The following is a 26,855-nucleotide window of genomic DNA, read 5'->3' on the forward strand; positions in this document are numbered from 1 at the left end:
ATCTTGGAATAAAATGATCACTTAAACAGAAACATTACAGGAACAATTTAAAGATGTAGCCATAATTATTGCATCCTACCTCTGGTTTACTTGCTGTTCAAGTTGACATACTTTTTCTAAAAGTTCTTGTTCAACAGCATTAAACTTTTTAACAGCCTCTTCTTTCTCCTGTGTAAAGGTTTGGAGGAAAAGCTCCTTTTCTTGTTTTTGTGCAAGCAAAATTTGTTCTTGCTCTTCTTCAAGTTTCTGAATAGCAGTCTCATATTTTACTTTCTGTTCATTTAAAGTCTTTTCTTGATGTTCTGTTTGTTTTTCAAGTGCTTTTACATTTTCAGCTAATTTACTTCTTAATTCATTAACTTGTTCACATAGTCCACACTCTGTTTCTGATGCTTGCTTATGTGCATGTGTCAGACTACTGATTTCAGTCTGTAATAGATTGGTCTCAGTTTCATGCCTATTCAAAAGTTCTGAAATGCACAGATTTTTTTCAGCTGACAACAACATTTCAAGCTCCACTAGTCCCTGTTCACGTTCATCATTGTCCACCCGAATTAGGCTATTTAACCTCAATATCTCCTTTTCTAAGGTTTCGGCTTTCTCATTAATTCGACATTTCATGACATCCTGCTGTTGTGCTTTACATTCTTCCAGTAATACTTTGATTTCATCGATTTCTGCTTCTTTTAATGCCAGTTCAACTTCTAATTTACATCTATTGTCAGAAAGCTCAGAAACTCTAAGATCTTTTTCTTGTAGCTGACTGTCTTTTTCATGAATTGCTGCACTATGAGATTCTAGCAACTGGTCAACCTTAAGTTTATGATCTTGCTTGACTATTTCTTGAGAACACTTGTTGTCAGATATCAAACTTTCCATCTCTTGTGCATGCCTGAGTTTTACATTTTCTTCAAGCTCTTTTAAATGAGTTTGTTCTAAAATCAGAAGGTCTTCCTTAAGAAGCCTGAGCTTTTCTTCATTTTCAGCATGAAGTTTTTTTATATCTTCTAAAGCGGCTTCCCGAGATTGTCTCAGTTGCTGAATTTCACATGCTTGTTCCTTCATTGCATTTTCTAGACTTGAGATCTTTTCATTTTGCTCACTCTGTAAACATAGAAAAGTTTCGTTTTCTTTCCTGATCAATGCAAATTCATTATCTTTGTTTTGCAAATGATCTTTTAGTTTTGCAAGGTCACTTTTCAGTTGTTTCTCATTTTCATCAAATTGTTCCTTTGAAAGCTGCAGTCTTTTCTGATAAGATTGTTCCAAAACTTGAAGTTCTTCTAAATGCTTTTCCTTTAATGCTGTTTCAACAGACAATTTTACTTTACCAACTGTATCATAAATATCTACAGAAACTGATTTTATAGCACTAGCAAAGTTTTTTTGCTCTCTTTGCACAAGCATTTTTAAGTAAGAAAGATCCTCCTTAAAATTCCGCAAACTGGTTTGAGATTCATGTGCAACAATTTTACATTTTTCCAAACACAATCGTGAAGATGTGTTTTCATCCTTCACTTTGCTTTTTGTATCTTGCATTCGTCTACTATCAATTGCATTAATAACAGATGAATATAGGGACTCAACCATCATTTCTGGACTTTGTGTATCACTTATATTTGGTGAAACAGGATTTTCTTCAATAACAAACTCATTGACTGCAGACATGAAATCAGATTCAGGACTATCTGCCAAAGAGTCCATGTCCAAAGAACCCTGTTTAAGTGATTGTTCAGTACTAGGATGGGCAATCGTTTCAAAATCAAACGTATGAGCATCAATGCTGTCTGGAGACAACTCTTCCAAAGGTTCAGGAGCATTAACAGCAGGACAAATGGAACCCTGAAGACTAAGTGATAAAGGAGTTTTGGATGAGGTAGTAGTTGTAGTTGCTGTTGCACTGTCTATCTTTTGCGTAGTTAGACATTGTGGGGACAGCTGACCATTAGATGCCTGTAAAAAACAGATATGACAAATGTTAGATGCTGTTTCTACTAGATTATTACTAAATGTAATTTCAAGAATTCTTATAGAAAATGCTATTAATAGCATAACATTCTTTTCTACTTACTACACATATGATATCAAAATAGGACACATTTTGGTTACAATTAATTCCCCACTCTATTGCTAAAACCATGGAAATAATGTAATACAGCATATACTAACATGTATATTAAAAGAGAAAAAAACATACAAGCAATGCAGACATCTTATAATTAATACAGTGTAAATAAAGTAAAAGGCCTATGGTTGACTTTACCACTATACTCCATATTAGTAAAGCTTCAAAAGAACAAATATGTTGTGCATTTTCTCCCACCTACTCCTGGGCTGTCATTGCAATGCACATATAAAAGACATTCATGAGGAGCCATGGGACAATCTTTTTTATTTAAGGGAAAGTGAAGTTCAGATACATGGGAATGTTGTACGAATAAACAAAATGTTGCAACCACATTAAATGTACCTTTTGTTCATTTAACAGATCAGTTATGGTCTGAGACATCTCATCCAAACTTTGTGCTGCTTTTACTAAGTTGTGTAGAGCACGCACATGCTGGTGTAGAGGCTCAAAATCACAAAGCAAGGGAACCCTTAGAAAGTAAATAAATGAAGGTTAAGAAAAAGTACATGATGGAAAAGCACTCTAACTTTACTAAGTAGAATGAACATTCTTTAAAAAATTAGTTTGTTAAATTTTTGTTAGATCCTTGTTCCTTATAAATTAATGTAAATAGAGTAAAGTGCTGCTTATAAATCAATGTAAAGTGAGTAAAGTGCTGCGTAATTTGCTGGTGCTATATATATATATATATATATATATATATATATATATATATATATATATATATATATATATATATATATATATATATATATATATGATGTAATTACATTTAAGATAGGGAATGTAAAACAACATGATTAAATGCCCCAATGAATTTGTAGGGATGCACCGTATTCAGTTCAGGATTCGGATTTGGCTGAAACCTTGTACCTGGCTGAACCAAATCCTAATTTGCATATGTAAATTAGGTGCGGGAGGGAAATCATAGGACTTTTAGTTCACAAAACAAGGAAGTAAAAATGTTTTCCCACTTTTTCCTTTCCCATCCTTAATTTGCATATGCAGATTTGGATTCGGTTTGGTATTTGGACAATCTTTCACGGAGGATTCAGGGATTCGGCCAAATCCCAAAAAGTGGTTTAATTTGTGATAGTCTCAACACCATAAATATATTGTATCCACGTATTCATTCATTTTAGTAGACAATAAAACAATAATGGTGACAATTCTTTTTATAATTATGTATATACTGAACAAATTACCAAACAGACAATTTTAATAAACTAAATATTCTGTACGTTAAAATCCTGTAGACTTTGGGCATTTGGATTGCATCTGGTAATTTTAAGATGGATAAGGTTCCTCAATTGCAGGGGTCCCCAACCTTTTTTGTTACCTCTGAGCCACATTCAATTATAAAAGAGTTGGTGAGCAACACAACCATGTGATTGGCTATTTGGAAGCCCCTATGTGAACTATCAGTCTAAAGGAGGCTCTGTTTGGCAGTACACCTGTCTTTTTGCAACCAAAACTTGCCTCAAAACAAGTAATTCAAAAATAAAGCACCTGCTCTGAGGCCACGGGGAGCAACATCCAAGGGGTTGGGGAGCAACATGTTGCTCACGAGCCACTGTGTTATTATGCTCGAACGAGTGCACTTAATATAAACCGATGTATATTCTGTCGAAACAATGTTAAAGAAGAGACCCCATGTCAGTGGTGGTCTAGGCCATTTGCATGTTTGCCCTATGCCAGTCCAGGAAGCAAAGGCTCAGCACAAAGTAGGCATTGTGCTGAATAGAAACCAGTAAAAGACCAAATTAAAAAGAACGGCTAAAATCCAGCATAGTTGCTGTCAAATTCTGATCAACCAATAGGCTTTCTAGTTTGCTCTCAGAGTTTGCATTCTAAAGGCGTGGATTAAAGATTCCTCTAAAATGTTTATATTTTGCTGTATTTATTTGGACAGTTCTTGCATTTAGTCTTACTCATCTACAAATATTGTCCCGTTTGTACATTCAAAAATAAAAAATAAACATATACCTGAGGAAAAGCTGCACTTCTGGTGGACAAATAGACTGCAAAAGCCAAAGGTCACTAACAGAGATATCAGGAAGCTCACCATCATACCTCCTTGGCTTTCGAGTCTATAAAGGGAGGAAATAGATATCCGTATGATTGTCATTATCTACTGTATATAGAGAGTATATAGAGACACAACAGTTTACACAGCAAACATAATTTTGCATTTCAAAGTAAAGTTATATATCAGAAATTGGGGGGGCTGAATATCTATTTGGGAAATCCTGAAGGATACTCAGCACTAGTTTTTACAATTGATCACAACTTTCCTGACATTGAATTGATTCAAATGAATACAGTCAAATGCTATTCTGTTGTATGGGGCTGTAGTGCTCATCTCAGCACTAAGCACTGTCATCTGTCCAAATTTTTTGTTAACTCATCATTTCTCAAAAAAATCATAAATTGTTGAACGTACACAGAATGATGGTGGCCAAGAGTCAAGTCCTCTAAAGAGCCTGTTTCGTAAATAAGATTTCCCTAGGGAAAAAAAAAAAAAAAAAAGAATTCCAGTTTAATATAAAGCACAAATATAAAATTGTGCCTCAATTATGAATGGCATGCATTACTTCAAAATTGTTAAGACATTTAATTTAGGGGGGTATTTACTAAGACTCAAATTTATCTCAATCTAATAGAAAAAAAATTAGACCAAGCCCGAAACTATCGAGAATCCTGAAGGTAAAAGACGTTCTACTTGTTAAAGTGACCATCTGCCTAGACTTTTACATCATTTCAACAGGTTTTAGCTTGAGTATTTTTGGATTTGAATTTTTATTTTGAGCATAATAAATTTAAAAAAATTATGTTTTTTTTCCTCTAAGAATTCAAGTTCTCCCTTTAAAAACTCGACCAGAAAAAACAGAGGCTTCATAAATAGGCCCCTTAGTATATGGAAAATTGGAGCAAGCTGAGCCTGTAAGTGTAGGGCACTATGTGTGTGGGACAATGGCATGCAAGTACATGCTCTTTAATTGTGAGCTATCCTAGTGATGTTTTAATCTAACAAGTGGGTAAATACATACCGTAGGTTATGCATGTTACACTACACTGGTATGGAGCACGCCTTTTTGATAAATAAGGACTGGTGGTGGGTAAACTGTATCATCTGTGTGCTGTATTAAAGCAGACGATGCAGTGAAAGTATTGTTTTGGGTCTTGCTGTATTTTTAAACACAATGTAATGTTTGCCCAGCATTTGTGTGATGCAGTTTGTGTCTAGTCAGTGTGGGCTTTCCACAGCATGTGATTCAGCTCTTGTAAGTGGAAGCCCTTGCAGGCAAAACATGTGAAAGTAGCCTTAGAAATACTGCCTGCTTAGAGAAAATATTAATTCCAGGGTTAAGTGTTGAAGTAAGCAAGTTAAAATAAGTGCATAAATGTTTAAGAACCTTTGTGAAGTATATGCAGTGCACCAACCCATACAACCATCTGAAAATGCACTGAAATGTATTGAATAAATTAAAACTGTTGAATCACCAAATATGGCCCATTGTGATGCATCACTAAAAATGAAAATAGGTGAAATATAGTTATACAGGTAAGGGATCTGTTATCCAGAATTCTCAGGACCTGGAGGTTTCCGGATAACAGATCTTTCCATAGTTTGGATCTTCATACCTTAAGTCTACTAGAAAATCATGTAAACATTAAATACATCCAATAGGCTGGTTTTGCTTCCTATAAGCATTAATTATATCTTAGTTGGCATCAAGTACAAGGTATTGTTTTATTATTACAGAGACAATATTCAATATGCAGTATATAATAATATACTGTATATTATTTCCATGACTATCTTAACAACAATAAGTAAGATCCAGCGACTAGTCCAATTGTCATTTTGGAGTCAGGAAGGAATTTTTCCCCCTCTGAGGCAAATTGGAGAGGCTTGAGATGGGTTTTTCGCCTTCCTCTGGATCAACTGGCAGTTGGGCAGATAAAAAAAAAAGAAAACTAAAAGGTTGAACTTGATGGACGTGTGTCTTTTTTCAACCTTACTTACTATGTTACTATGTAAGATGTTCAATAAACTGTATATATTGTTTTATTATTACAGATAAAAAGGAAACAATTTTAAACAATTTGGATTCTTTTATTTTAATGAAGTCTATGGGAGATGGCCTTTCCATAATTTGGAGCTTTCCAGATAACGGATCCCATACCTGTACTGTAGTCTCCATAAATAAAGGGATAGTATAAGAAAAAAAATATTTTCCCACCCTCTACTTGTCTTCTTTTCTTCTTCATCTTAGCCTTCATTTTACTTTGTTCAACTGTGTTATTTCTGTAGCTGTGTTTTTTCTTTGAAAAATATCATAGCTTTTTAAATGAGTCCATTTTACTTTACATTAAATTGACAAAAATATTCAAACTGATACAATTCAATTTTCTCTGAACCTTAGCCATGGCAATAATTCAAATGGAAGATATAAAAGAAGAGAATTTCTTAATCTGTTTACTTTTAAAACAGGAATATTACTTTCTTTTCAGTATAGCGTAATAATTTAATCAGCAGTTCTCCGGTTTGCAATTTCAACAATCTGGTTGCTAGCTCCTAAATTACCCTAGTAACCATGCATTGATTTGAATACAAGACTGGGATGTAAATAGGAGAGGCCTGCATAGAAAGATGATTAACAAAAAGTATTTATAATAATAATGTGTAGTCTTACAGAGCATTTGTTTTTAGATGGAGTCAGCGACCCCATTTAAAAGCTGGAAATGGTCAGAAAATATTTTCAAATATTATAGTTATATAATAAAGAATAAATAATGCCGACCAATTGAAAAGTTTCTTAAGTTAACTTAAAGGTGAATCACCCCTTTAATTGACTAGTTGAACAAATGCTTGGAACTGCTTAGCGTGCCATTACCATTAAAGTACAAAATGAGCAGGAATAGAATAATACTCACTAAAAAGCTTTCCAAAAGATTCCCTTTTGATTTTCTCGGTTTCATAAAGACACTTTCCATCTTTCACTAATGAATTTGTCCACTGTTAAAGGAAATAATAAAAAAAAAAAGTCAGATTTCACTTTTAAAAAGCCTTAGACAGCTAAATGCTTGAAACTTCCTCTGCTGCTTCGCATTGACTTTATTGAAAATCACCGGACTCTGCTGGTACAAGGAGGTTATTGGTCTGAAAATGTTCAAAATATGCACCATTTGTACCAGAGACGGCACAGGCAGTTCTGGGTATTTCTCAAAATATCCTGATAATGTTATGTGACAAGAATAAATACTAATAATGTATCAACAAAACATTGTAAATTATAAGTAGTGATGGGCATATTTATTCGCCAGGCATGGATTTGTGACGATTTTCCACGTTTAGCTGCCCACGATTGTTTTCGTGAAACTGCATGAAAATTAGCCGCATCAAAAAAAAATTGTTGCGTATCACAAATATTCGGATGCCCATTGACTAATGCATTTGGACAAAATAGTCTCCCGTATAACAATTGTCGATCACATCAGAATTATTTTGACGCCCATTTACTTCAAGCTAAACGGGACAGATTCGCCCATCACTATAAGCAGTCATAATGTGGATAGTAAGTCAATTTTTCCTGTATGCCCTATTTAGCTCAAGAAATAACAAAAACAATAGATGTTTTATGATTACAATAACAGGCAACTCCAACTCCTGCATGAAGAAAGTGCTGAGAGGGGTATAGTAAAGAGTAACTAGATTATTTTCAGAAATGAAACAATCTTTGATTATGTTTAAAACATTTCTTGTTTCCACGAGATGAAGCTCTTAAACTTTCATTTAATGAGTTCACATTTAAAACTTTTCTGAGCTGCAATTAAACTTCCCTGCAGAATAAAGACAGATACACCCAAAATGATAATAAACACTTCATAAGCTATAACATTCATACCTACAAGGCTGAAAGGTGCACCTCAGTTTTCCATTACTTACCTGTATTAAAGGTTGGTTTTAGTTTCCTTATTTTTCTTATCTAGTGCCATTTTACTTCAAAATGCAGAACTCCCATGACTAGCATACTTACCTCTCTGTAGTGTTTTATGAACATTTTTCTTCGCACCACTTCAACCACCGCTAAGCAGTACATTTGAGGAACAGTACTAAGAGCCTCGACAATTTTGATTCGTTCTACGAGCTCTGTTAAGAGTCGGAATAGAGCCAGTAGTTTTTCACCATCTTGGTCAGCATGGAGCATAACAAAACAGCACCACCTTCAAAACAAGTTGACATGGTAAAGAAAAATCTGTTGAATGTAGAATGCTCTTTATATTTCTGTAGTGATAAACGTCTTTCTCCCACTTTACTACTAGCCCTCTTGATCTTATTACTTCTAAACATATCCGAAATTTCACTACCTCTTCAATCACAGTTCCAACCCATGTATTTAATCTTTATGTCTAATCTCAACCCGAAAAAAAGCTCTTACTTGGTTTTACCTCATACTTATCTTGTCTCTATTTACCTGCAAGCTCCTTGAGTGTAGCTATAAGATAACCCATTGATCTGATTTTGATCTGATTTTTCTCTAACCGCAGCCTGCTTGACCTTCTCTTAAATGGTTTTGTCCACAATATTCCACCAAAACTCTTAGGGCAGAGACACGCGCTTGGACTTTGGAAAATGAAACACAGCCAGCGATTTAGATTCTAGCCGACGGGAGGCAGTTCGGGGAGATTAGTCGCCCCGAAAAAGAGGCAATTTATCGCCGGGCGACTAAATCTTCCAGAATCTTCGCATGTACCCTTACCCTGAACATGGCTTGCAAGATATCTGCTAATTATAAAAAAACTAAAGCCACTTACTTATACTCTTTGATCTTTCAAAACTATGCAAATGAATAGTGGGAAGGGGAAAACATTTTTTACTTCCTTGTTTTGTGACAAAAAGTCACGCAATTTCCCTCCCCACCCCTGATTTGCATATGAAAATTAGGATTCAGTTTGGCCGGGCAGAAGGATTCGGCCGAATCTTGCTGAAAAAGGCCGAATCCTGAACCGAATCCTGGATTCGGTGCATCCCTAGACAAAAACGCTCAATTATCATCTTTGAATGCTGAAGATACAGTTCCCATTGACTTCTATGGTCAATGGGATCGGAGTTTCAAGATTCGAGTCTTTTAAATAAATGAGCAAACATGACTTTTGAGGTTTTTACGCTTATCGATTAAAAAAAACTGGGAAACTCTGAAATTCTAATTTTGACAAATATGCCTCAGGGTTTCAGATACAGTGGGGTTTCATTTTCTCCCTTACTTTGTCCTGTAGGGAGACTCTTAAAGGTTCTGTCCTAGGCCTTTAATTGCTTGCAGTTTTAGGCTTCCCTTTTCCAATAAATCAATTACTAAGACTAACACTATATTTATGATGCTCCCTTAAAGTACATACCGATCTTAAAAGAAACAAACATAGTTTTCTCTTTCACTTCCAACACAAACAACATCACAGAAATCGCTATTATAATTAATAACTCTCTGCTCTCTCTCTCTACTATGACATCTCTGGCCTGGTGCCTTGTGGTTATCTTTTATCCTGCCATATCATTCACTCCTCACATCTAATCAATAAATAAATCATGTCACTTTCACCTACAGACTAAGAAGCAGATTTCTTGTTTTTTGATAGGGGTTTTCTACCCCCTCAATTTTGCACTAGGGATTATGCAATTACTGCAATTATAAAATCTTAACTGATGTGATAAGCAGAATTGTAAAGATGAAAATTCGGAATTGTGTAAAACAAAATGCTGTCTCTTTCTGAATTAAAACTAATTAAGGTCTTGATTCTTATGTGTTTAGTGTCCAGTTTGTTCTGTTTGAAAGATAAACATATTTGGTATCAATATACTTACTTTAAACGAACTTGTAAATTATTAGCAAGCTCCTGTTTGGCAGTAGTACATTTCTGCTTGATATCCAGCAGTTTTCTGTGGTTTGTCAGCATGATCATCAATTGATTTGCATGACTTAAGCACAAATCAGGTAACACAGAGGGGTCTTTCAAGTTTTCAGCCCGCTTTTGATTCGCTAAAAATCCCTAAAAAGAACATATGATGGACATTATCAAATATCATCATAACATTATTTGTCATTTTCCCATTTCATTTTTTGTTCTTCTCAGTTACAACAGATGAGTGAAATATTTTGCCGAGTTTCACATATTAAAAAACACCCACAGATTCTAATGTATAGTTAAAAATGTTGCACAGCCAGTGTGATGGGAAGTCTATAGGCTAACCAACTATGGGATTTATTTACCATGCTCTGTAAAAAGTGCAGAGAAACATTACTGGTGATGCTGCTCAAGCAGATCTTTGCTTTTGTTTTCCAACTGTTGACATCCTATTGCCGATTGGTTGCTCTGGACAACATCACCAGTAATGCTTCACTCCACTTTTTACACAGCATGATAAATAAGCCCTTTATAGTCAGATGTGATGCTATGACATTTACATTCTTGTACATGGCCCATTGATATCCACTAGGGATGCACCGAATCCACTATTTTGGATTCGGCCAAACTCCCGAATCCTCCACGAAAGTTTCGGCCGAATACCGAACCAAATCCTAATTTGCATATGCAAATTGGGGTGGGAAGGGGAGAAATTTTTACTTTGTTTTCTGACAAAAAGTCATGCAATTTCCCTCCCGCCCCTAATTTGCATATGCAAATTAAGATTCGGATTCGGCTCAGCCGGGCAGAAAGATTTGTCCGAATCCTGCTGAAAAAGGCCGAATCCTGGCCGAATCCCGAACCGAATCCTGGATTCGGTGCATCCCTAATATCCACTGCATTATTCATATAGCCTTAAGATATAACTTACTTGTAATTCTCTTCATATCCTTGTCCCTTTGTCTGTTTGTTATAAGGACAAGAAATAAGGGGGGGGGGGAGGGAACAAATGTTTGGTGCTGAACATAAAGGGGACAATCAAATGCTCAAAAAACATATTGTTCAGTACTGACACTTAACCCTTTAAGTGCCACAAATCATGGAATCCACAATAAATGGACTTACGTGCCACAGAACAGCACACATTGGAGAGCAGAGGAGCAGCTTTTAAAGCTCGTTCCTCAGCTTCTAGGCATGAGCAGAGCAGGGGATTGAGTGGCCCCTGGGGCACAATCACCCTGGGGCCCCAAGGCAGCAGCAGGCATGTGGAACCTACGCATCCTAATCACTTCCTTAACCCCCCAGAGCCTCCCCCCCTCCTCTTCGTGAGACTCCTCCAGACTGATTTGCATCTTCTATACGAGCTTAGTGTTACACACACAAACACACACTTTTTACACTAATACACATATTTATACTTACAAACATAAACATCAGGGGGTTTCACATATTCACAGCGATCACACACACTTGCACATACACACAACATGCAATTTTCCAAGTGTAGACAGACTTGTGTAGATACACTCTTACACAATTTTGCCTATTTTTTATTGTATTGTCTGTTTTTTTTTTTGCCTGAAAAAAAAACTGCTTTATTGCCATTGGAATATTACGAAATGTGGGGCATATAATGGGGTAAAATGCAAGCTTTGTGACAATTGTTCAGCATAGAGTTGCAGTTTGGTACTTTGCAATAGAAAGACATAATTACCCAATTTGGATTTGTCAGAATGTGTATATAGTTTTATTATGGCACATAATACACATACCGGGTGCTTACATTGTAGCAGCCTTGAAAATGCATATGCATTATTCATTTGGGGGCCTCTATACACCACATAGTTTGGTAGATCTATGCATATTGGGCATCAAACTGTTCAGTAGACCTCTGGCCTTCATATTTAGGATGTTTTCTCTTGGTACCTTATGTTATGTGGAAGATAAGATGCTAGAAAATGGAAGCATTGCGACTCAGTAGTTTGGAGTAAAGAGACATGGCTACCCATTTTGGATTCGTCTGAATGTGTACTTTCCAAAAAGATATGGTTTGGGGGGTAGGGTCAACGTATTGTTTTGTGTTTTTATCCTGCAAAAAATGCAGTATATGTGATGATTATTCAGTAGCTGAAATGACTTCCGGGACAAGTTGTATGCGCAATCTTCCTTTTGGGGTCCCTAAACACCGGATACATCAGTAATTCTATGCACAATGGATATTAAACTGTTCAGTGGACCCCTGGCATTCATATTTAGAATGTTTTTTCTTGGTACCTAATGCTACGTGGGAGATACACACATTTTAAATGAAAGTTTTATAGAAATCGTTATGTTCAGAAAATGATGTTTGGTAATTAGGAAGGGCATAGTTACTAATTATGGAATCGACTGAAACTGTACTATAAAAAAAATATGGCTTCCTGGGGTAAACCTGTTCAGGGATTTTTTGACTTTGAAATGTAAAGTATGCCGCATTCTACTAAAGTGCTTTGAATGAAATTCGGTAACACGTACGATCCACTCCCCCTGCATTGCGAAGTGGTACGGTCCACTCCACCCACATGGGAAAGTGGTATGGTCCACTCCCTCCAAGACCATACCACTTTGCAACGGGGGGAGTGGACCACATAACTTTGCAATGTGGGGGGAGTGGACGCACCACTTTACAATGCACTGGGAGTGGACCATACCACTTTGCAATGCAGTGGAAGTGGACAAATGCTGGGGGGGGGGGAGATTGTGTGGACTGTACCACTTTGAAAATGTTGGGGGGGGTGGACTGTACCACGTTGCAAATGTTGGGGGGATTGTATGGGCCATATAACTTTGTAATGCTGGGGGATGGACCATACCCCTTTGCAATGCAGGGGGTGTGGACAGTACCTCTTTGCAATGTGGGCGGTGTAGACAGTACCACTTTGCAATGCAGGGGGTGGACCGTACCACTTTGCAATGTGGGGGGCGTGGACCCCACAATAGTTATAATATTTCCACTTATGATCTGATATCCCTAGCGAAACCAAGAGATCAAACAACAGTACGTCACTGTTAAGTCATGCAGTTATGAATACTTTAAAATTGCAAGTAATGTCCATTGCACTTAAAAGTATACCTCTATACCACCATGCTGCAGGGTTGTCACTGCTTTCCATTAACAAATGAAGTATACAAGTGAAATTATCATTACTCAAATTTAATGGGGATTGTGGGTTTAATTGAAACAGGGTCACTACATCAACTGTTTCAGCACATAATTAAAAAATGTGCTCAAGGTAAGTTAGTAAGGAAAAGCCATATGCCAAAACAGATTTTCTTCCCACAGCTCACAGGTAGGTAAACTGGGCCCTGATAAAATTGTCCATAGTGCGTATGAGAGCATGCACGGCAGGGACCTTAGACTGTAAGGAATTGATCTAATTGATGACGTAATCTTGCTTTGGGTGATTGCACCTGGGCAAACAGGTCATCGTTTATTACATAACCCAATTTAAGTAACTGCAAATAAATATTTTATAAAACTTATGGTGCCTGGCAAAATTAAAGACATTTACACAAAATAGCTAATTCCAAGAATAAGGATCAGCAGTCAAAACATATTTTTCAACAAACCAGATAAATATAAACCAGGTGCCCTACTAAAATACCTCTTTCTGCTTTAAAGCTGGAATAATAAAAATTTATTTATAGATACACTTTAATAAAAGATGCCCGAGTTGCTTCATTAAGATTATCTATAGAACCTTTTTTTCACTCACTGCAAGGAGGTATGCAGCAAATAGCAGTTATTAAACTTATCTGCTAGCATTCTGACAGAGGCACAGAAGAATAAACAAAGGTAAAACATTTAACGTCAATGAAAATAAAAAATGATTTTCAGTCTCAGGTTCCAGCTATAAATTGGTTATATACAAGTAATACTTTTAGATTTTTATGTGAGTCATATACCATCACTTGACGTCACAGGCAAGGGCTTGAGAAGCAGCATCAAGCATTCTTCCATTACCACTTGCTAGCATGTTAAATTCTCCATTGCTCAAGGATTTTAGACCATCTTCAATAGATTTTTTTATCCAAAAGTTTAAAAATGATTTCCTTTTTCTCTGTAATAATAAAACAGTAGCTTGTACGAAATCCAAACTAAGATATAATTAATCCTTATCGGAAGCAAATCCAGCCTATTGGGTGTATTTAATGTTTACATGATTTTCTAGCAGACTTAGGGGCAGATTTATCAAGGGTCAATGTGAAAATTAGAATTTTCAAATTTCGAAATTTTCTATTTTTTTTAGTGGAATTCGACTAGGGAATAGTTATAATTTAATTCGAGTTTTTTTCAAATTTGAATTTGATTTTCTAAAATTATCATGTACTGCCTCTTTTTTTCTAATTTCGAGTTCATGAGAGATTATGGGAGTTTTTACAAACTCCCATGAACTCAAATTTGACCCTTGATAAATCTGCCCCTTAAAGTATGAAGATTCAAATTACAAAAAGATCCCTTATCTGGAAAACCCCAGGTCCCGAGCATTCTGGATAACAGGTTCCATACCTGTGTGTGTGTGTGTGTGTGTGTGTGTGTGTGTGTGTGTGTGTGTGTGTGTGTGTGTGTGTATATATATCTATCTATATATCTATATATCTATATATATCTATATATATATATCTATATATATATATATATATATATATCTATATATATATATCTATATATATATATATATCTATATATCTATATATATATATATATATCTATATATATCTATATATATATCTATATATATCTATATATATCTATATCTATATATATATATCTATATCTATCTATATCTATCTATCTATATATCTATATATAGGTATAGGTATATAGATATATATAATATGGGTATATAATAATTTCCCAGTTTTAAAGGAGAACTAAACCCTGTGGCTAAAAATGCCATATTTTATATACTGAACACATTGCACCAGAGAGGCCGATCAATTTCCCGACAGATGTCTGCCGAAAAATCGTAAGATGTACGATCGTTCGAATACCACTAACCGCACAATAATTTCGAAGGATTGGTCGGGCTTCCCTAAAATCGGTCGTTCGGCAAGAAGAATCGTCGTGTCTATGGGGAGCTTAAAGTTTCAGCTTGTCAATAGCAGCAATGATCCAGAACTTCATATTTGTCACAGGGGTCACCATCTTGGAAAGTGTCTGCAACACTCACATGCTCAGTGGGCTCTAAACAGCTGTTAAGAAGCTGAGCTTAGGGGTCTTCGCAAATGATCAAGCAGAAAGTGAGGTTGGTCTGTAATATAAGATGATGCTACAGGGCCGATCATTAAATTCTGATGCTAGTTGCACTGGTTTCTGAGCTGCCATGTAGTAATTATCTGTATTAATTACCCATCAGTTATATTCTATGTGTAGTGTATATTTTAAATCAGTCCCTAAGATCTGTAACTGACATCAGCACAGAGCATGTGCATTGAACCAGCAGAAAATAATAGTGGGAGCTACAGGGCATCTTTGGAGGTACAGGTCTTCACTGATTAAGGACTGTGGTTGCCTTGGGCTGGATCAGAAACCCAAAGCATAATGTACAGCATTACCAGCCTACTTCTTTAGTTAAGCTTTAGTTCTCCTTTAAGCAAAATATTAAAAAATCGATAGATTTAAGCAAATATATCCATGTTTGTATCTGAAGTTAAATAAACAAATGCCACACAGACATTTTTAAACTAAAATGTCATTCAGAAATGCATCAAATTTCTTGGTGTTCGACTGCACGTGACAGAATATAAAGCTTTGAGTCACCTATGCCATGACACCAACATCTCATCAATCAAAAAATGGGAGATATTAAAAAATGAATGAATAAAGACAGCTATTACAAAACAGCATGTATACTATTCAAAATAGCAAGATGCATTGAATTCATAGTTTAAACCATCAGGCTGTATCGTCATTCAATATATAATGAGGGACATTACAGGGTAACTAGTATAGAATATTATTACAGGCACTGCAAAAAGCACTCCACCTTCTTATTTGGAGAAGTATACTAGTTCCTACAGAGGGAGAGTCGTACTACTTTATTCTTTCAGCATTTCTTATCTCACAACCACTTTGGCTTCTGTAAGGGTGAAACATTAGGATGTCCTTTTGTTAAAGGAGACATTTTATATAAACTTCATATTCTGATATATGATTTATCCTTGCTCAAAACATGTAATAATTTAGGAAATAAAATGTTTTGATAGCATTTTATCTTCTAAAGCGGTCATTATATCAGAGCTGCAGAGACTCTCTCTCTGCTCTGTGTCTGGGCTGAAATGAAGAGTGGGCGTCAGGGTTGCCAGGTTTTCATTTCAAAACCAGCCAAAGGCTATCAAAAAATAGCCAAAACCCATTTTAAAAGTAGCCTAAAAATAGCCCAATTTGAACAATGAACAAATTGTAATAAAATAAAGTAAAACAATAAGGTTATCAAATCAATTATGGGGCACATTTACTTAGGATCTAATATCGAAGTCGAAGGATTTACCGCATTTCCTGCGATCGAACCATCGAAGGAAAAATCTTTCGATTGAACGATTAAATCCTTCTAATCGAACGATTCGAAGGATTTTAATCCACCGATCGAATGATTTTCCTTCGATCCCAAATTGGCTAGAAAGCCTATGGGACCTTTCCCATAGGCTAACATTGATGCTCGGTAGGTTTTAGGTGTTTTTTTAGGATGATTTTTTTTAAAGAGACAGTACTTCGACTGTACAGTTATCTAATTCAAGAACAGCAGCTGTAGGTGTGTGTGGTCTCTGCAACTCCGTTCATTGGATCATATACAGTGCCTGCATATTGATATATGACAGGTGTAGGGCGTTGCAGAGAAAACAAATCTGAAAAAAATGACGCTTTTTTTTACATGGGAAAATGCAGCTGTTTTGGAACAGTTTATTGTCAGGAGCAGGGAGTTGTAAGGAAATAAATGCAGCTGATGTCTGGAATTATATAACATATCATAATAGATGCAAGGTGTTACAAAGGAAAACCTAAAAAATATTCATAGCTTTATGTACACAAAATGATATTGTGTAGAAAATGATTATGGTATTTATAACTCCAGCTACACATTGCCCCAGAAAATAATACAATACTTTTACCAGTAGATTATGTTTTTATTTATACAATTTTATAGTTTGCTTTTATATTTTTTCACTCATATCAGCAAAGGAGAGGAACAAGCATTGGGGAGAGGTGGGGAAAAGGAGCAGTGGAGGGACAAGGAAAAGAACAATGCAGACCCGGTGAAAAGCGAACAGTGGAGGGATGGGGAGGAGGGGGTTAAAAAAATAGAGCAGAGAGTGACAGATATTTTTTTGGTCAAAGTGGAATATTTAGTTCTCCTGCACCCCCACACAGAGTTGGGCACACAAGTATAAGTGCTCTCCTTAGGATACAAACAAATGGCACTCACCTGAGCAAGTTCTTTTTGTTCATTAACCAATCTGCTGCAGCTCGCAATCATTTGATCCAGAGCATATAGCCTATCTTCAAGGCCCTTGATGGCTTTCATGTTTTGATTATCCAATTTAGCAACAGTTTGACGACATTCTGCCAGAAAAGGCTGAATAATTTGTGGATCAAGCTAAAAATTAAGATGTAATGAAGATTTTAGAATTTGTAAATCATAGTTAAGTAAAACGAACATTTCAAAAGTGATATGCTCAGTGTATCAGTAGTTTTTAAACCAAATATTTGGCCACAGACAAAAGCTTACAAAGTTAATCATCTGTACTTTTGTGCTGGTATAAATATGTGCTTGTTTGCCTCTGCCAAGTCATAAGACTTTCTCCACAGACTTTCCGGACCCCTAGTACTGCTTTAGCCTGTGTACACTAGTTTTACAATGACTGGCAGCCAAAATGGCAGCTCCCACAAATGCTAAAATGCAAAGAATTATAGAATCTGTACATGAATAAATGTACTTGTTAAAGGGAAGTCAACTCTAGTAAAAGAAAACATATTATGCAACTTTGCAATGTAAATTCATTACACATTCTCCATGTTTTTTAAGTTATTTGTATTGAAAGCAGTGTTTGTCAGTCCCTTTCTATTCTCTGCCCTGATGGTTCAGGCTATTAATACAATGTAAGATAAGGCAGATGATTAACAGACCTGTCTTTTCTGGTCTTTTCCAATACTTTTGCAACAATGTATAAACCAGGAGTTAAGCAAATGCTGCTTTCAAGAGCAATTGTTTTTAGAAATAATTTGAAAGGGGTGGTTTACCTGTAAGTTAACTTTTAGTATGTTATAGAATGTCTAATTCTAAGCAACTGTCAATTTTTATTTCTTATAGTTTTTGAATTATTTGCCTTCTTCTTTTGACTCTTTCCAGCTTTCACATGGGGGTCACTGACCCCATCTAAAAACAAATGCTCTGTAAAATTACACATTTATTGTTATTGCTACTTTTTATGACTCCTCTTTCTAGTCTTCTAGTCAGGCCCTCTCCTATAGCCTCATGTGCAAATCAGTGCATGGTTACTAGAGAAATTTGGACCCTAGCAACCAGATTGCTGAATTTACAAACTGGAGAGCTGCTGAATAAAAATCGAAATAACTCAAAAACCCAAAATAATACTAAACGTTTATTTAAAGGTGAACAACCCCTCTAAAAGCACGAATATATATATATATATATAATAAAGACCAACTGCAAATTGTTTCAGAATACCACGGTCTACATCATATGAAAAGTATGATGAATTTAAAAGTAACCCGCCAGTTTAACATATTTTGAATCACAGCTATTGGAGTGCCAGATTTAGGACTCCTACACTCTTAAAGTATATGTATCAGGTCTAGTTACACGTTAAAACTCATCAACAGGTCACATTTATTGATCAGCCTTTATAAAGTAGGCATATTAAATGACTTGTATGGGTTACTGGACCTGGTGCAAAATTTGTAGAAAGAAAGTCTTAAGATAAGCTTGCCCATGCCTGGACAATCATGGTTGCGCCACATTATATAGAATAACCCAATATACTTTACTGAACTTTTTTAAAACTTGAACCAAATAATGTTAAAAAACGATATACTTCACCATCAGCATCTTAACTGAACTACGTTTATGATTCACAACGTGTTTTTGAGCAGAAATTGAAGGGCACCTGTTGGGCAAAAATATTATCCCCAAACCAAAGGTGCGGGCTAATAGAGCCCGCACTCCGGTTGGGGGTAACAGTAGTTTTTTTTTTTAAAGCTGCCCCACCACCAGCATTAGGCCACCCGCATCGGGTGGGAGCTGTTGGTACAAGTGGCCATGTTGGGGCACAGGGATGCACATAATGAGTGAATGGCGCGACTTGATCATTATGCGCTATGACGTCAGAATCGCATTATGCGCTAAATACGACGTGGCCACTTGCACCGGGAGTTCCCTCCCTGTGTGAGTATCCTAGCACCCTAGCACTACTGTTGCCCGCACCTTTGGCTGGGGATAATATTTTTGCCCAATAGGTGCCCTTTAAATAATATATGGAACCTAACAGGGAAAAATAGTGATAAAAAAAAATACTGGTCAACATTAAACAGGCGAAGAACTAACATGTTAGATAGAGCTTGTAATGCAAATCCAAAATAATAGTTTTGTCTAATGAAAAATGTAATTCAAAGTAAATGTATATTACATTTTTATATACCGGGTAACATATTTTTACTGAACATTGCTATTCTCTGCACTGGTGGATCTGACTACTGAAACAACATAGCAGCTGCTAGCAGATTAATAGACCTGTTTTGGATGGAGGAGAGCAGACTTTCGCTACACTGTTTCAACAGTCAGAACCAGGAATACAGAAAGAGACAAACAAATACTGCTTTCAACCGAGATTCCATTTACAAATACTTTGGAGAGTTGCTAATACATTTTTATTCATAAAGGGCACCATAAATATACCTCCTTTAAAATTTCATATTTTTATACACAATTATATGAAGGACAAAAGTGGTGAGGCAGGGAAAGATTAAATTATTTTCCCAGTTCAACGGGATAAGCTTGTGCACAATAAGCTTCTCCCTACTCCTCTATGCTGTCTGTGTGTACATTAGTAAGCAGTAGCCTTAAGAACGGTTATAGCTATTTACAAGGTAAACATGGAAAATCTGAGTGAAATCTACATCCTGAGCACAGACTAGTTTCCATTTAAGTTAACTACAGATTTTATCTAAAACTAATATAACACATTATCAACACAAGTCTTAATTATATGGATTACGGAAAACATAAATCCATTTACTATACCTATAGTTCTCTTTCTAACTTGAATTATGGATTCATAAATTAGATATTCTATATTGCTGTCCAAGGTCTGAGTCCCTTGATATCAACCTGTATATCAACTAATCAACCTGTAGAGATTTCGTATTCTGTTTTATATAAGTGCAATACATGTGCTTAGATCTAGACTGACTGAAGGCCCTGCTACATACACTGAGTGTGGTCATCAGTCAGTCTAGTTTTTTGTATAGGCTGATCACATTTGGTAAGATTATTGAATAATTCAATGATTACATAAAGTAAAGCAATTACTTACTCTGCTCATTGAATCAAAACATTTTCTAACCAATGACTCAACATCATTTGGCCGATCTTGGACATTTATCCAGTCTAATAATGAAACGTTAAAGGAAGGGAGATTTCCAGAATAATTTGCTTCTGAGAGTTCCTTGTTTTGTGTAGAAGACTCATTGTTCTCTTGCCCAGTGTCCTTTCCTGCTACGTCCTGTAGCTGCTGTTCCACAGACTTGGAAATCGAGGCTAGGAACGCCAAATTTTTTTCATCATATTGCACCATTTCTTCTACTTTTGCATTCTCCATTTCTTCAGTATCAATGTCAGCAGATGATATTAGTCTATCTAAGCACATCCTATAGCTATGTCTTGTTAGGCACTCAAGTAGCGGGATCTTGGCCATGACAGAAACAGCTGTTCCTAAACTAAACAAAGAAATAGAAAATATTAAGCTCTGGATGATGCCATGACACAAATTAAATTGTACAGCACCATTTTATAATAATCCCTTTGTCCCTCCCACACTAGTTTGTATATCACTTTTTGTTAGCCAAGCAAGAAAAAAAAGATTTTCTTAGTTATGTATTAACGTATGTTAAAAAAAAAAAAAAAAAAAAATTAGAATTAAGAAACACATAATTCTATAGAATAATCTGTTGTCTGAATGAACGGATCTTTGCACAGTCTGCACGTATGTCAAATAGATGAAAAGTGGAGGCAATTAGGAGCGTAACCAAGAACATTAATGCAGAGAAGTTGACATTCTTTGCGATATTTGCTTATATACCTTACTTTATATGGAAAGATAATATCAGTGTGACATTAGCTGAACAAATCATGTTTGAGCAACTCTGGCATAGAATATAATTGGCCCTAGCAGCACCTGCAAAACTGTTTGGGATATGACAAACAATAAAGAACATAAATACAGGATATATAAAATAAAGAATATAGAATGCAATAAAAAATATATTCCTTTTAAATATCTACATCACTCTCTGAATCAATTATTGTATAGTGGTTGTTTTTCTCTCATTTAAAGGGGACCCGTCACTCAACAAAATTATTCCAAATCCTATTTAATCATGTTAGTCAAGCAAAATGAACTTTAATTACACCGTATAAATTATTTGAATCTTGTTTCCATCAGTCTGGGAATTCATAATTATAGCAAGCAGGCAGGAGCCATTTTGTGGACACTGTTATTAAGACAAGCCTTGTATCATCTCAGAATCTTGTTTGTGCACCAGAATGGGGGACCTGATGTCCATCCCCATGCACTGGTTACACAATTAAATGGTTAAGAGAACTGGGGGAATGTGTGGAGAGCAGTGACATCTAGGAAATGCTGAATGGAAAGTGAAAGTAATTGCTTGCCCTGCCTCTATGCCTAAGGCAAAGGGGAGGGGCAGACAATATTTGATTGACAGCTGAGATTTTTAAATGAGTTTACAACAGTTATGAACACTTTCATAAAAAAAATAATTTGGATTTCATGTTTAATTTGAAAAGGACTTTTATTATACAGCTTTTTATGTCTGGGTGACAGGTCCACTTTATGATTATACAAATCCCCCTTCATTACAACTGAAGACTGCACATATTTTATTTCAAAATGCCCATAAAGTTTTCTTGTATTCTACAGAAATGAAAGCTTCCAGGATTCGGTTAGGGATTCGGATTAGGCCCAATGCTTCTGCCAGGCTGATCCGAATCCTAATTTGCATATGTAAATTAGCGGCAGGGTAGTAAAAAAAATTCCACTTCCCACCCCTAATTTGCATATGCAAATTAAGATTCGGTTCGGTATTCGGCCGAATCTTTCATGAAGGATTCGGGGGTTTGGCCAAATCCAAAATAGTGGATTTGGTGCATACCTACTTTTTGCATATAATATATTGTGTGATGGAACACTTGAGTGCTGCAACTTGGGGAGCCTACACCAAGAGATTGACATATCTAACACACCTGCCATATCACAGCATCATATTTGCAGATGCTCCTTTAAAAGATGGACCACCATACCATCAGTAGACATACAAATAATACAAGTGTGCGAGTTGCTATCTAAATAAGCTTTAACTTAAAGGAAAACTATACCCACCAAACAATGTAGGTCTCTATTAAAAGATACTGAGTAAAACAGCTCATGTGTAAAACCCTGCTTCATGTAAATGAACCATTATCATAATAATATACTTTTTTAGTAGTATGTGCCATTGGGTAATCATAAATAGAAAATTGCCATTTTAAAAAATAAGGACCGCCCCCTGAGATCGTAAGATTCACTGTGCACACATACAAACCACATGTAAGGTCACATGAGCCAATTAACAGACAGAGTTCTGCCTTTTGCTTCCTCACTTCTTCCTGTTACAGTTAGTGTTGTAGTATTTCTGGTCAGGTGATCTCTGAGGCAGCACAGATAGAGTCACGAAATCGTGGTTCAAGGCAAGAGATGTAAAAGGGCAATATTTATGTAAATATATACTGTATTCCAGTTTGGTAAGATTCTTTAATATGTCATTCAATTTGATATAAACTATCTGTTGCTTAAGTATTCATTTTGGGGGTATAGTTTTCCTTTAAAGAAGGCATGTAAAGCTATCAGCTCTCAGGCTACTGTCTGTTCTAAAATCCGGAAGTATTTAATGGTTGTTATCTACACTATCTGTCAGGACATATTACTGTACTTTCATTACTGGCAGACAAGTATTTAACCGTTGATTTCTACACCATCTGCCAGGACATAGTACTGTACTTTCATTACTAGCACCTTGTGTTGTCAATGGGAAAAACAAATAAAAGAAAACATATTATAGCTGTACACTTACTTTGTTAATTTTAGTTTAATGTCGTCTATAGACTGAAGATACTTCGTATATGCATTCTCAAATTTAAAAAGCAGCTTTTGGTACGAATGTGTACAGTCTTCTAAGTTTGCCATAATGGCTGCCCATCCTTGATGCTGTAGATGTTCATCATGGACCAGACCTTCACAAAAAGAGCAGAGCTTTTTGGCGACTTCATACATTTCCTGGAAGAAATTTTTTTTTAATTATTTAACATACAGCTGATGGCACACAGGGAATATTCTTTTATTAGGTTTTTCAGGTGGCTCAGAGACTCAGATTGTGCCTGTGCCACTTCTGTTTGCCATTAAGTGAACTGAATAAATAATATTAAAAGACAAAACAAAAAAACTCATCCTGAATACTGCCTATCTTTTAAATGCTACTTATTGTTTATTCATCTGCAGTGTTGCAATTAATGCCTGTGATACTGAGGATGCACAAAGAAATCTATAAGTACTATAGCATGTATCTTGAATGCTTGGGACCTGGGGATTTGTGGTTAAGCAGTCATTCTCTTATTTTGGATACACCATACCTTAATGTCTAGGTTTAATTTAAAGAGAAAACTGTATCTCATAATTCAATTCGGAATTTTTCCATACACTTCTATTGAGTTTTCAAATGATAAAGGATGAGATAAGTTTTCTCATTGAACTGAATCTGGATACGATAAGTTTTTCTTACTGAACTACTCCTGGACTCGAATCTGGTAAAAAAAAAATGTTAACATTAATTAAACTTAGGTGCTAGTTTATTATTACAGAGAAAAGAAGAAATCTTTTTTTAAATATTACAATTATTAGCTTAAAATGGACTCCCGTAGTGCTTTGTGGATGATGAGTTGTCAGATAAGGGATGCTGTTCCTGTAGTAAAAATGAACATTTTGGAAAGAGTTCACGCAATAGAGAAGTGCTTCTACTACAGTGTTGCTCAAAGGAGCAAATTGTTAGTTTATTTTTCACGCAAGAAGGGAAATTGATTTTTTTGCACTACAGTATATATAGTATATCCATAAAGGTATGGGATCCGTTATCCAGAAACCCGTTATCCAGAAAGTTTTGAATTACTGGAAGGCCATCTACCATAAACTCCATTTTATCCAAATATTCCAAAATTTTAAAAATTAATTCCTTTTTCTCTTTAATAATAAAACAGTACCTTGTACTTGATCCAAACTAAGATATAATGAAACCTTATTGGCAGCAAAACCAGCCTATTGGGGTTATTTAATGTTTCCATGATTTTGTAGTAGACTTAAGGTGTGAAGATCCAAATTATGAAAAGATCAGTTATCAGTAAAACCCCGGGTACCGAGCATTTGGGATAACGGGTCCCATACCTGTACATGGTTGGAAAAAAAAAATAATTGTGCCGGATGCCTGCAGGATAGGGAATGAAATTGGCAGAGGATCATGGCATGGTGCAAAAGACTGGAGGCTTTCAGTACTAGCATAGTGATGTTTCATATACTGGCATCAACATAGATATAGATTAGCCTTAAAAGCTTATGAAAAAATGATTTCCATTATCAAAGGCAAAATTCCAATGGTCAGAGTTTTATGAGAACAAAGACACTATTTAGCAACCACGGACTATAGGCAAAGATCATGAATGCAAATGCTGTACTTTTCGTTCTTTTCATTGAAGGAAGGCACTTCCATTACTCCTTGCTCTTCCATGCAAGTGATGTCCTTGCTGCCTCTAATGCTGAAAAAAAGCCAGTGGAACCCTAGAGCTACCAACACTCTATACTTTGCATTAGTTCACAGGTTCCCACAGCAGTTTAAAAAAACATGGTGATTTTCATCTGAACTTGCACCTTGCAAATTGCAATTGCAGTCATAAATGCCCTTTTAGAACGTAAAAGATTTGTTGCATTATTGCATCAGAATACAGATATACTTGATGGAGGAAACAGATAAATTACGCACAAACGCAAAACAACTCACCACTGCAAGTTGTGTTCTAGAGGCGACTGTGTGAAAGACTGCAGGCATCATAAGTGATTCTTCAACTTTTAACGCCATTTCATTCTCTGCTGAAAATGTTGTCCTGGGAATCGCTGGTGGGCGTTCGCAGAGTATCATTTCCTTATTGAACAGAAAAATTGGATTTGTGTCCTAAGGAAAGGAAATTAAGAGTTAAGTGAAAACACTAAGCTAATTCCTTTTCTTTTAACTCTAGATTTTTAAAATAAAGACTGACTTTTTTTAAACATTAAGAGGATATTTGGAACAATCATATAATTCACATCTCCCGACATTAAAAATGAACAATAATCACAAAAGATCCTCTAACTAAAATACACTTTGCAAACGTGAGACAACTGGAACCCTTGGATCACTTATTATGGGACTGAACTTGAGTGCAAAAGTATTAGATATCGATATAAAAAATATGTTCAGAGATTATCTATCAACTACATAATCTCAAGAAAGCCAGCTACCAAAAACTAAGATTTCCCAATGGAGAATTTAATCATTTATAAGCCCTTCACTTCCCATTGGTAAGGGACTAGATATTGGAAATGGGACAACTGTAAATTTGAGAAGACACACTGACAAACTCTAAAGAGCCATCAAAAAAACAAATTTTCTTTCATTTTTCTATATAAACTGACAGAGCAGTAGAGTTCTGTTCTACATTCAGACCTTGGTAACAAAGGTTTTGTAATATTGCACCTGCTGAACTCTTCTTCCTAAAGTAATTTGTTCAGTGTAAAAATAAAAACTAGTAAATAGTTAGTTAGCCAAAAATGGAATGTATAAAGGCTGGAATGACTGGATGTCTAACATAGCAGCCAGAACGGAAGTTGTGTTCTGTTAGGTTAGACATCCACTCACTCCAGCCTTTATAAATTACATTTTGGCTAACTAACTATATTAGAAACATTTTTTATTTTGCACAGCCTATCTATTTACAAATATTATTACAATTATTTTTTTTAAAAAAATTGGGTTCTTTGATTATAAAGGAGAGTCTATGGGAGGCACCTTTCTGTAATTCTGAGCTTTCTGGATAACGGATCCCATACCTGTACAAAGAGACATGAATATCATAACCTATCTATCCCCTTTGATGAAATTACCATTTGATTTAGTTAAGCTTTAATAATACTGCACTGTGATATTTTGTGCTATACTAATATACTAAAGGTTTACAATTTACAACACAGCAATCAGCACCTATTTTTCATACCAGTAATGGGTGCAGGTCATATGGGTGCAGGTCATGCCATGGCCATGTCCATTTGAACATCCAAAAAACAGAACCCGCACCACCCAGAAGAAATCTTCTTAAAAGCCTTTATTGAACTAAGGGTTCTGACCCGGCACCATCAACGTTTCAGAACATCACTTTACTTATTATAATACACACATTTATTTTAGTGA

At 35.8% G+C, this 26,855-nt stretch overlaps 1 protein-coding gene across 3 annotated transcripts in view; it reads right to left on the minus strand.

Annotated features, from left to right (window-relative positions):
- The window catches only part of rb1cc1.L (RB1 inducible coiled-coil 1 L homeolog), a 77,266-nt gene that overhangs the window by 37,958 nt on the left and 12,453 nt on the right, over positions 1–26,855 (minus strand). For all 3 annotated transcript variants that reach the window (XM_018267989.2, XM_018267990.2, XM_041566423.1), the window contains exons 4-14: positions 25,413–25,583; positions 23,442–23,644; positions 20,630–21,032; positions 17,503–17,673; positions 9,996–10,180; positions 8,173–8,359; positions 7,070–7,151; positions 4,572–4,633; positions 4,115–4,218; positions 2,471–2,597; positions 80–1,953 (exon numbers count right to left, since the gene is read on the minus strand). In XM_018267989.2, the coding sequence (XP_018123478.1) occupies positions 80–1,953; positions 2,471–2,597; positions 4,115–4,218; positions 4,572–4,633; positions 7,070–7,151; positions 8,173–8,359; positions 9,996–10,180; positions 17,503–17,673; positions 20,630–21,032; positions 23,442–23,644; positions 25,413–25,583 (3,569 nt within the window). The remainder of the gene's footprint in view (positions 1–79; positions 1,954–2,470; positions 2,598–4,114; positions 4,219–4,571; positions 4,634–7,069; positions 7,152–8,172; positions 8,360–9,995; positions 10,181–17,502; positions 17,674–20,629; positions 21,033–23,441; positions 23,645–25,412; positions 25,584–26,855) is intronic.

The sequence above is a fragment of the Xenopus laevis genome, chromosome 6L (assembly GCF_017654675.1).
Source record: "Xenopus laevis strain J_2021 chromosome 6L, Xenopus_laevis_v10.1, whole genome shotgun sequence".
NCBI lineage: Eukaryota > Metazoa > Chordata > Amphibia > Anura > Pipidae > Xenopus > Xenopus laevis.